This window comes from Mesoplodon bidens (genome assembly GCF_964165515.1).
Source record: "Mesoplodon bidens genome assembly, chromosome: 8".
NCBI classification, from domain to species: Eukaryota; Metazoa; Chordata; class Mammalia; order Artiodactyla; family Ziphiidae; genus Mesoplodon; species Mesoplodon bidens.
In genome coordinates, this window is record NC_138165.1 from 111,156,528 (window position 1) to 111,168,587 (window position 12,060).

Here is a 12,060-nt window from a genome sequence, read left to right on the forward strand (position 1 = left end):
CCCTACCTTTTTTTTTTTTTTTTTGCGGCACGTGGGCCTTTCACTGTTGTGGCCTCCCCCGTCGCGGAGCACAGGCTCCGGACGCACAGGCTCAGCGGCCATGGCTCACGGGCCCAGCCGCTCCGCGGCATGTGGGATCTTCCCGGACTGGGGCACGAACCCGTGTCCCCTGCATCGGCAGGCGGACTCTCAACCACTGCGCCACCAGGGAAGCCCTAGGCCCTACCTTTTAAAATAACTCCTGCAGAAAACTAACCTCCTCCACTCTGCTGACTTAACTGGTTCATCTCTTAGAGACCATCCCCACCTGAAACTTGTTTTCGTCTTTCTTTCTCATTTCAGGATGTTGTTTGGGGATTAAACTCTTTGTTTACTGTAAGTATGTTGACCAGAATCCCAAGCTTTTCTTGATTCCTCTGCCTCCTGGTTTATAGATCACGTCAAGGATAACACGAGGGAATCAAACAGCGGCGTGGGCGCACTGAAACCCTCTTTTCTTTGGCACTTCTGTGAATCAGAAGAGCAGTGAGACAGGAGCTGAGGGGGCTTTGGAGCCACAGTCTGGGAGGTCCTGGGGCCGGGAGGGGCGGGAGCAGACCGTCCCCACTTCCGCCCTGCTGTCGTGGCCGCCTCGCTCCCGGGGGCCGGCACGGGCCAGTTCTGCTCGCTGTGGTCTCCTCCACGCAGGCCCCTCTGGGAGCGCCTGGCCCACCTCACACCGTCCGCTCTCACCGGCAGCCAGTCCACAGCTTCCTTCGCTCCCAGGGGCTCGGTTTGGGAGAAGAAGTGTGTAGTCACCAACCTTTAGGCTTTTCACAAACCCAGAACCTTAGAATTATTCTCTTAATCAGTGAAGTTTGCTGTCCTCAGAGAACAGCACCTCGCAGGCAGGGGCTGGAGGGCGGAAAGAGGCATAGGAGAAGGGGAAAGGGGGAAAGCTGGTATTTGGATTTTTATATGTATTATTTGTTCCTTTGAGTTTTGGCTTTTTGATCATAAAGAAGCTCTGAAAGAAATAAGCTTCAGGGATCTGTCTCTGGGCAAAAAAAAAAAAAAAAATCTCTGCTACTTTTGGTAAAACCTAAGCTCCCCCCCCACCATGAGAACGAGCCCATCCTGGACAGCCCCCAGGACGGCGCGACTGCTCCCTCACCCTGCCGTCCTCAGCCAGTGTAAAACAGCAGAGCAGAGCCTCAGAGGAGATCCCTAAGTGCCTGCCCCCCCTGCCTTCTCGGCTGATGTCACCAGGTGGTCCGGTAACACCTCCCGATTTCAGGACCTGCCGTAATCTCCAGGAGAAGGCAATACCCAAGGGGTACCAGGCCATCTGGACAGTTTTCTGCTGGTCTCAGCCGTTTTGTTGTGATTGTTTTTGGCTTTTCCATTGAAGTGAATGAAGTTTTACTTCTGGAGATGCAGAGGCTGGAGCGTGATTTAAAACCTGCCTGGCAGTTGTGCTGCTTTTCTTTTGAAGGACGTCTGGTGGGTCCCCATCTCTCCAAGCACTCCAAACCTTCCAAATTCTAAAGAGCCCATCAGACTTGCTAATGAAGTCTATAATGGTTATTCCAACTCACATATTCATTTTAGGTAAAATATATGGTAAAGAAGATGAAGAATTCTGTAGGTCTGGTGTAAGTCTTTATATGCACTGGGATTCTCATATAATATGTGCTTTATATTTTTGCCTATTTCTGGGACTTGGAACTAATTTCCCAGCTGTTAATGATCATAGAGATTTATAATTTTTCCTGGCTGTATTTGTGACATATTGGTCACACCCATATTTATTTCCAAATCAGGAATACAATCCCCAGATTAAACATTTCTCCTGAGGAGAAATAACAGTTGTCTTTACAATGATCCATCAATGGCTTTGGAAAGCAGTGACTCATCATAACCAATGTTTCTACCCTGATCTTTAAGAAGAGGAATAGGTAGTATAAAGGAAAGACATGGTCTTCAATCTAAAATCCGTCGTTATTCTTGGGGTTGGGGGGGGGAGTAACATTCCAGGGCTCTTCTAAGGTGGAAAGGGTCTGGTGCTGGTTCCCTGGGGCCAGGGAGCACTGGCCCCAATGGCACCATCCTGCGTTGTTAGGTCGGGTTGCAGACATCCTTCCTACTGGATTGTGAGTGCCGTGCTTGTGGAGGTGAGTTAAAGGTGAAGGGAGAGTCTAGGCAAAGTCAGAATAGAAACATAGACTTAGAAGGCAGAGTTGTTAATCACAAAATAAAGGAGAAAATGAATTTTTAAGGAAAAATGAATAGGATTTTTATTTAGAAATGCTCATAATAAGAGTGGTTTGTCATTCCCCAAGTATCAAAACTAGCATTAGAAATTAGTGTGATCGCTGTTTCCTCACCAAACGGTGGATAATCGTGAGTAAACACATCCCTGCCTTCTTTCAGTGGACCATTAATCACCATTCTGAAAAAGTATCTCACGTTCAGTGCTCCTGCATCAAAAGGAACTTTAGTTCTCAGGAGTTTTTTCAACTCTCTAGGTCGTTCTGTCATTTGATTAGGTTTCTGTTGCCTGCTTCATAAAATGAAGACTTGCAACAGCAGAAACACAGATTCTTCCCATTGTTTACTTTGAGTTTCTCTCTTTTTAAGGATCTTTTGAATTTTGATGACCCACTGAATATTGAAGCTGCAGAACATCATTTGAGGGACAAGGTAAGCTAGGAACAGGAGTATTCTAGGTTGATGTATTTGGTGAAAAGATAATTACTGCCCCTTGATTAAATAAGTATGACATTGAGAATGGTGACTAGAATTTAACTAGAATTAAATCCCATTGAATTAAATGGGACTAGAATGTAAAACAATTTATGAGTGATGTATTATAATACATGTGAGTGGTCTCAGAAAAGCGTTTGACTCAGGGTCAGACAGAAATGTTTTTAGGTGTGGTTTCCTGGTAGAGTTCAGTATGAGTGATCTACAGACCTACCACAGGCGGCTGTCGCTTTACCGCATGACGGCGTAGGAGCACAGAAGGGAGAACGAAGGGTGTTGCCACCCGCCCGCCACCTCCGCCGCCACCCAGCGGGCTGACCGCCCTCCACACCCTCCCAGAGTGCAGGCGCACGCGAGCCCATGGCGATGGGGTCGTGTTTGTTTTGTTGTTCGTGTATTTTCGCTTTTTCCCTCCAAGTCAGTGCATAAACTATCACTCGTTCATTTTAGGAGCTGTTGAATAATAATATCCCGAGGTGTGGCTCTGCCGTACTTTTCTCAAGCATTCTCCTATGGCTGGGCACTCAGGTTTTTCCACGGGATTATGTTCGAGCTACAGACAGCGCTGCAGTAATGCCCTTCGTACACACGTCCTTACAGCGTGCGGCACAAGGCACAGGGTCTGGGGCGGGAGCCCGGGAGGCTGCTGGAGGTTGTTCGGAGCTGGTCGGGCCTAAGCAGACAGCTCTGCGGCGCTGACTCCGTTTAGTCACAGGACCTCATGTTTCGTTTTCTGAGTCACATTTCCTGCGAATCCTTGCCCCGCCCAGGAGTCAGCCACCTAACACTGCTGGATCGGCTGACGTGGCTCTGAACGTAGGACGTTCCAAAGGCCATCAGGTTGGATCTAAATGCCATGCTTAATCTTGAGGGCAGCTGCTTCTGTTTATGTAAGACCTACTGTGTGCCAGAGCGCGCGGGCGTTTTAAACGTGCCACGTGTGGTGTTCACCACAGCCTGCCTTATCAGGGCCCTGAAGCGCAGGCAGGAGGGCCCCCCAGCACATGTCCCGGCATGCGGGGAGCAGAGAGCCAGGCGGCGGCCCCGGAGGGTCAGCGGGTGCCTCTGGTCGGGCGGGCAGAGGAGGCCATGTCCTGCTGAGCAGGCCGGAGGCAGCGGAGGTCTTAAGTCTCGCCTCGCCGGCAGTCAGCTGTCTGCACCCTTGGGGCAGCCCTGGCAGGGAGGAGCCTTCGTTTGTCCGCCCATGCTGACAAGCCTTGCAGGCGGGCCCCCAGGAGGCTCTGTTCATGTTCTGACTCCACCTGTCATTGTCATCTGCCTGACAAGGATGTCCCCACTCAGCACTAACTCTTGTAGCCCCTGTGGACTAAACCTTGTGGGGGAGGGAACACCCTTATAGAGCCAGGAGGAGAAAAAACATGTTAACGATTGTTTACTTTTTATTGTGCTTGGAAGGGTGTTTCCTGCTCTTTGTATGAAATAGGAAGAGGCTTGCACCTTACAGGCAGACTTCATTTGATTGTGCTTCGCAGATATGGGTGTTGCTGCTTTATGTCGGGTTCTCAGGGAAAGCCCTTCTGGTAACAAGATGTGAGTAGAGGCCGGTTGTGAACCACGTGGGCCTCAGGCAGGAGTGTTCCAGAGGCCTCAGCAGCAGCGCAAAGGCCCTGAGGCAGGACTGTGCTCCTGGTGCTCGGGGATGCTCCAGAGGCCCCGTGTGACTGGGGCAGGGCAGCAGGAGGGCAGTGGTGACGTGGAATAGCAGCAGCCCTGCATGGCCCTCCAGGTGCCAGGCAGTGTCATACCTGCTCCCAGACACATTTGTTTCCCCGACAATCCACGAAGGAGGGACCCTTGCCCCTGATATGCTGCTGAGGGAGCAGGGCCACCAAGACGTGAAGGACTTGCCAGGAAGGGGCGGGGCCCAAGATTTGAACCCGGGCTGTTTGGCCCCAGAGCTCGTGGTCTTCTCACTGCCGAGAGCAAAGGGGATTAGGGCTGAGCGGAGGCACCTGTGGTCCTGGGTCAGACGTTGAGGGGTTATAGGGGTGTCTGGGATCGTCACTCCACATCCCGGGGGCTTTGGCCGCGCTCCCTGGGAGCCGATGGTATGTCGGCAGCTGGGTACTGTGGAGGTGACCTTGTGAGAGTTTTGCTGAAGGCAGCCAGGGCTTCTCTGCAGGCCGTGTTGGCTGTGGGCAGACTGCTGTGAGGGAGCCTTTGAGCACAGTCCTGGGCCACTTGGTGGCGACCACAGGTGTCCCCTTCTCCCCTTTCCTTGAACCTGCCCCACCCTGAAAGAGTGACTTCAGCGTGGCCAAGGAGAGCAGGCCCGTTCCGCCCGCACCTCCCAGGGTGGCCCCTACAGCATGCAGGGCCCGGGGCTGTGCCTCTTGCTGGACGGGACTGAAGCCTGGGACCCTGTGTGCAGCTGTGGGTGGGAGTGAAAGGGTTGAGAGCCCACCTTCAGGCCACAGGCTGTCCCGCCACCAATGCGGGCGGGTGTTCTGAGGTGGACAGGCTCCAAGTCACTCATGGCTCAGACAGTCCCAGGGGCCCTTCCTAGTCCTATAAGGCCAGGGAATTTTGCTCCTGACCTTAGAGAGAAAAGACCTGGGGACACACTTGGGGTGTTGGCTCAGATCTGAGATGGCTTTCCCGTCCGCGCTGGCCTGGAAGATACCTGCATCCACACAGCGTTTTTACACCTGAGGGATCAGCCCAGGCCCCCAGGTGGCCTCTGCTTAATGCCCAAGGAGGGCCCTCTGTAGCAAGCCCGCCTCTCCTCTCAGGCAGGGTGATCACCCGGATGGCGGACTGCACTTGGGCCACAGTAGCAGGGTCCTGGGGAGACAGATCAGGACACAAGGGCCTTCCTGAGAGCAGCAGCCAAGGCTCATGCCCATTTGTGGTCCAGAGTCCCGGCCGGACCCACATCGTGACCTTGACCACACTGGTGAATCTCACTCTCCCCGTTCGCACAACGAAGGGTCTTCGGTTCCCTTCTGCCCCGAGCTTGTTTGTGTCCCCTCCCGGCACCCAGAGTGGCAGGGAGATGGCACTTAGCCCTGTGGGTCTCTGAGTCTCCTGCCACCTTGGCGACTGGAGGATTGGAGGCCGGACCCTGCACACCTCCCGAGAGCTGGCGGGGGTCCTTGGCTCGGGGGCACGCAGCTTGTCCCTGAAGTGTCGCCCTGTGCTGACTCACGCCCCCTTCCTCCCCTCTGCCCCCCAGGAGGACTTCCGGAATAAAGTTGAAGACTACATTAAGCGCTACGCCAGATGACAGGAGGAGAGGGCTGCGGGGCCGTGGACCGTGCGTTACCAGTTTGTCTCCAGCTGAAACGAGAAGGGAGTCTCCTCCCGTCCTCGGCTCCCCTCAGTCCCGCTGGGCCGCCCCAGTCCCGCGACCATGCTGTCCTGAGGAAGAACCTCTTCACGACCGCCCATTGTAGACAGAGAGTTCCACATAAATACAGCCAGAAAATGTGCTTCGGGTTCTAAAGAGTTGTCTGCTTACCTTAACATGTTTACTTTTTTGAAACTGTACTGTATAGGCTGTTAATGAGATTCTCGAGAAGTTGTGATGAACTCGGCATTGAGGCTAGAGCTTGCTTCTCCCCTTTCCCCACAGTCAGTCCCCGCACAGGTGATGCTAATGATGTGCTCAGTGTAGCTCGCAGATTGGCGACCAGAAACCCGCTACAAACTGTGATTGGACGCGAATTCTCTTAGCTCCTTCCACGAATGTTGGCCCTGCCTAGATGTCGTGAAGCTTCCCAGAATGCATAGTCATTCACTGTAGATCTCTTACTGAAATGCGTATTTTATTTAATGTAAGTATATTTTGGAACAGATTTGTAATTTGTACAATTTAATGCTTTAATTATTTTTTTCTATTCTCATTTAGTTTGTATTTTCATTGTATAGAGCAGACAGAAAGATGTTGGGTCAAGCAACTATTGAAGAGAAATACAAAGAAAATATAAAAGACACAGTATTCATTCTCTCCAAATGCAGCGAGAATTTGGCTTTTGAAAATCAGCTCCTGTTTCCAGGTCCAGATGGGGCAAAGAAGTTTAGGGACCCTTTAAAGCTAGATCTGTATGAATTAAAAAAAAAAAAAAATCATAGCAGGGAGCCCTTTCTCACGTGCTGCCCCGAGGAAACTGGCTGGAGCGCAGCCCCACCCAGGGCGTGGTGTTGCTGCCGTGGTCATGTGTCTGTGAGCCACTGTGCAAGAAAGCCAGACCCTCGTGTTCTGGGGACGGGAGAGAGACCTCAGGAATCGGCCCAAACAATGTCTGATGCCACTGAGACCGCCCCTGTGGCCTTCCGAGTTCCTCTGGTTCTGGGCCCTGTCTCGGGGGTGAGTCTCCCAGGCCTTGGAGGGCCAGGAATCAGTGGCACCACTTAGCCATTCCCGGGTCAGGTCAGTGCACTTCAGAGTCAGAACACCGAGGAGAGGTGAGTGGCTTTATTACAGCGTTGGACATCTGAACCCTTAGAATCAAATGCAAAATAAATATCTGTATGGTTTCGTCTGCTGCTCACCTAACACGCTCCAGTTTACCTGACAGCCTCCTTAGGCCTCTGGATTCCCCTGTCTACCAGCTAACCAGTCTGGCTTGTTTTTCTTAATTTATAACATAATCCCAGATTATGAGATCAGTCTGTCCTGGAGATCAGCAGGGGAGGAATTCGGGCCATGCTTCCCATTTGTAACCAGGAATCATGCCCATTAGACTGGAGGGTGACCCTGGCTGACGGGCCACTCCGTCGGGTGTGCAGAGCAGGAAGGATGGGGCTGGTTAAGGGCATGGTGGCGTCTCTGCGGCCCAGAGCCTGTCAGGCACAGTCACCCTGGGAGGGGTGCTCCAGTTCACATACTTCAACTCACCAGCTGGCCTCAGAGCCATCCTCTGCTGGGTGGGTCAGGAGGGCAGCAGCTGGCCGTCCACACGCCTGACTGGTGCCCCTGTGACCCAGGGCGCGCTGCCCTCTGCCAGCTCTAGCCGGAGCCATTTCACATCCCCCAGCTGTCTCAGCGGCACCCTCCCCTGGTGGTGCGGACAGAGGTGGAAGAAATGACGGCAGCGCCCGTAGTGAAATGGAAGCGTGTGCGATGCAGGTGAGGACTGTGCCCTCTGCACCAGACTGAGAGGGAGAGGATCCCTTGTTAATTCTGACCTCACACAATATAGAAAAATACTTTGCTTATCAGGGGTCAAGCAGTTCTTCAAAAAGGACATTTCCACGTAACTGGATCATCCCTTTCTGTGCAGTGGCGATCTCAGAGGTGTTTTACATCCCTGCCCCCTCCCATCTTGTTAAGGAGCCCACCCAGCTTGGCTCGTCTCCGTGGGCCAGTGGTACTGTGCTGGGTGCTTGGCCAGTGGGGCCCGTGGCACCTTTTGGTGGCTGCGGGACACTGATCTCCAGGACTTTTGGTTTCCTGGGGTCTTTTTCCCACTCCTAGGCCAAAGTAACATTTCTGGCTGCTGTCCATGTGCCCCACCAGCCCAGAGACAGTTGATGATTTCTGATTTGCCGGGGGGTGGGATGCCGAGCCTCTGGCCAGCCAGACTAGCCCTGGGGCCGGGTGGGGCGGGGCAGGCCTGGGGCATGAAGCTGTGGCACAGCTGACTCTGAAGGTCAGTTGGATCCCCACGACTCTACTGTTTAAAAGGGGGTATGTTGGGCTTCCCTGGTGGCGCAGTGGTTGAGAGTCCGCCTGCCGATGCAGGGGACACGGGTTAGTGCCCCGGTCCGGGAAGATCCCACATGCCGCGGAGCGGCTGGGCCCGTGAGCCATGGCCGCTGGGCCTGCGCGTCCGGAGCCTGTGCTCCGCAACGGGAGAGGCCACAGCAGGGAGAGGCCCGCGTACCGCAAAAAAAAAAAAAAAAAAAAAATTGGGTATGTCCGCTGCGTATTTTTCAGGCACACTTGGAAGGAAACAGGTCCCCAGGGTAGCCCTCTCAGAAAGAGAAGGCTCACATCTCGCCTCTCACCTTCCCTCAAACACACCACCTGCAGGCTACCTCTTCTGCAGCCTTTCTAAGGAGCTGGGCCGAGTGTAACTCGGGTGTTGAGCACTGACCTCCCGGCTTTGTGTCTCCTCTTTCCCTGCAGTCCTGGTCTTCGCACCTCCTGTGTGTTGTTTTCAGCCGCTGTGCCTTGTTGCAGAACGCTGGCCCCAGGGAGCAGTGTGTCGTGGGTTATGGGTAGCTTCACCTGCCCTCACCTCCAAGCACTGAAAGCCTCAGAGGCCTGTTTGTCTGATCGACCGACCTCAGATAAGCCGGGCTTTGCACGTGGCTGGAGAAGTCCGCAGTACACACTTCATGTTAAACCGTTGCCCTATTCAGACCACTTGCAGTAGCTAAACTCTTTTGAACGTAGTCTTTGCGAGAAACACGTCCCTTCGTGTTTGCCAGTTTCAGCGCTCCGGGGTGTCCGTGCACGTCTTCCTCTGCCCTTCGTGACACTCCCGGGGCTTGCACGCTCGTCTGGGAAGAGTCACAACTTGGGGAGGCGACAACGCCCTCCCCCGTGGCTTGGCCGCGGCCAGGCCGCCCTCAGGCCAGCTGGGGGCAGAGGCTTAGGGCGGCAGAAGCGGGTTCGGCAGTCCTGCCGGATGCTGGAGCGTAGCAAAACGATCTCGGAGGGCAAACTCCCAGGCAGTGGTGATCACCACCGTGTGTCACTTGTCTTCAGGGGACAAATCCCACTGTCCCCTGGGTTGCTCCGTCAGCCCCACCCTTCTTTCTTTAAAGAACTGCTGTGAAAAAAACCAAATTCCTCTTACCATCGGACTTTTTGCTGATTTGATTATCAGATCAAGCAGAATTTTTTTCATATAAAAAGCCCAGGGGCTTCCCTGGTGGCACAGTGGTTGAGAGTCCGCCTGCCGATGCCGGGGATGTGGGTTCGTGCCCCTGCCTGGGGAGATCCCACATGCCACGGAGCAGCTGGGCCTGTGAGCCATGGCCGCTGAGCCTACGCGTCCGGAGCCTGTGCTCCGCAACGGGAGAGGCCACGACAGTGAGAGGCCCGTGTACCGCAAAAAAAAAAAAAAAAAAAAAAAAAGTCCAACAAGATGTTAGCCACCACAGGGGACACAGGTTCGAGCCCTGGTCCAGGAAGATCCCACATGCTGCAGAGCAACTAAGCCCATGTGCCACAACTCCTGAACCTGTGCTCTAGAGCCTGCAAGCCTAGAGCCCACGACCGCAACAGGAGAAGCCACCGCAATGGGAAGCCTGCACTCTGCAACTAGAGAAAGCCCGCATACAGCAACGAAGACCCAACACAGCCATAAATAAATAAATAAGTTAATTAATTAAAAAAAAAAAAAGACGTTGACCACCAATGGCAGCTTTAACGAGACCCTTTCCCAGGTGGTGCAATCTGTTCCGGGGTGGTTTCACTTCCATCCACCTAAAAATGTTTAATCTTGGAAAGTCAGGTTTGCTACAAGTTCATTATTCTTCATAAAGTGTCTAGTAAGATGCTAATATATAGTTGTAGTAAAATAATGTTTTCCTTTGCCAAAGAAGAACTCGGAAAATGAGAAAACCTGTCACACCCTTCTTCCCCATGCTCCCGTGGCCTGGCCTCAAGCAAATCCAGCAGGTTGGAGGGGCCATTGCAGAGGGGTCCATATCACCTGCTGAAGTTACCGCTCATGCCCTGGGGTCCCATGGGTTACCAAAATTGATTTATTGAAAGAATTGTAGTTTGAAAAAGTTCTTCAAAAAACTCCATGATAGAGGCCTTTGGGGACCTTGCATTGTTAAGAATGTCTGTTTATTCATGTCAAGCTGTATAAACTGAATTATCATCTCTTTAAATATCCATCTTAGGTCTCATTCACTTTCATTACCAAATGCACTGGGCCAGAGCCCTTCTGGTAAATTCACTGTTCCTTTAGGTTTGGTTTTGGTTTGGTTTTTAACTTATGGCCAGTTGGAAGAAATAATCCATGTCCCACGAGTTCCCGGTGCTGGAGGGGAGACCACGGACAGGCCCTGTGCACTGCAGTCGAGGACAAATGCTGGTCCGGGGCCAGGGGTCCGGAGAGAGTGTTAGCACTGGCTGCGCATGGGCCGGCACCTCGTGTGGCCCCCCACAGGTCACATCCAGGGATGCTCCCCCTGCTCTGTACCCGAGTGAGGCCTGTTGGGTCTCCTCTCCGCCTGGCAGGACTCAACTCATCTGCGTATTTTTCGGCGCTGGATCCTCATCGCCTCGGTGTCAGCCCTCACCTTCCGCACGACGCATCATTCCCAGGAGATGCGCGGTGCTTGATGGCCAAAGATAGTTTTGTCTCTTACGCCAGTCGTTACCAAACAGCTCTTTTTAAAAAATTGTTCCAACCTCAGTGCCCCTGTTCACCTGCGTCCTCCCTTCCCCCAACCAGGATGAGGCTGGGAGCCACAGCTGGGGGCAGCGCTCGGGGAAAAAGAGCCTTTGCTGCAGCCTATGCCGAAGCAGTGTCAACCTCGGGTTACAGTCTGAGCAGAGGAAGCCTGTGTCCCGGGCGAGCGCTGTGACTGTGGAGCCAGTGTGGTCGCTGGTGTCTCGCCAGGCCAGTGACCGGGGTGTGACACGGACCGCAGTCTCTGCAGAAGAGCAGCAGCGGAGGAAGGCCCGGCCACAGCCGGCTGAGACCAAAGCAGACGTGGGGCGGCCACCTCACGTGCTGCCAGAGGGCTTCCTACAAGAGTCCGTCCCGTGCCACGTCTTCCCACGCGTCCAGAAGAAGCACCTGGGCCTGGCACACGGAGCCCACTGTGACTGGGCCTGTCCACCCTGCCGGCCACTGTGCCGGGGACCCTGGCCTCAGAGCAGTGCTTTCCCACCTTGTGGTGAGGCCCGGTCTCCCCAGACTCTGAGCTTCCCTCCTGGGACTCCTTTCAGGATTCAGTTCAGGTGGTGCCCCCCGTGAAGCCTGTCTCACAGGCAGATGGGCAGTTCCTGGAGTGTCCTCATCTCGCCCAGGCTTCAGGAAGCACCGAGGAAGTGGTCCACGCTGGCTCGCAGATGTATTTCCACCCGTCCCGGGCGTCGGTCAGCACCTGGAGCGCACAGCCTCACCTTAAGTCACCCGGCAGTAACTGAGTAGGTTCTTACGCTGTGATGACTAACGTTGAGTAGATGTAGCAGGAGCTTCAGAGCACGAGTCCGCCAGAGGCAGGCCTGCTCAGGACAGGCCCCTGCCCGGAGACGGGGCACGCCGGCAGGCCCAGGCCCCACGGGCCGGCAGACCACCTGCCCTTCAGCTGACAGATGCCATGCCTGAACTGCTTGCTTAGCTTGAGTAAACAGCTCCGTGGAAAATCCTGCAGAGA

At 53.9% G+C, this 12,060-nt stretch overlaps 1 protein-coding gene across 3 annotated transcripts in view; it reads left to right on the plus strand.

The window, feature by feature from the left end:
• Positions 1-10,038, plus strand: part of UBE2F (ubiquitin conjugating enzyme E2 F (putative)) — a 55,164-nt gene extending 45,126 nt beyond the window's left edge. The window contains exons 8-11 of one of the 3 annotated variants that reach the window (XM_081241663.1): positions 343-375; positions 2,620-2,682; positions 5,942-7,837; positions 8,840-10,038. In XM_081241663.1, the coding sequence (XP_081097789.1) occupies positions 343-375; positions 2,620-2,682; positions 5,942-5,992 (147 nt within the window). In that variant the 3' untranslated portion in view covers positions 5,993-7,837; positions 8,840-10,038. Of the gene's footprint in view, positions 1-342; positions 376-2,619; positions 2,683-5,941; positions 7,838-8,839 lie in introns of those variants that run through there. The other 2 variants (XM_081241664.1, XM_081241665.1) reach the window with 2 other exon arrangements.
• Positions 10,039-12,060: the final 2,022 nt, after the last annotated feature.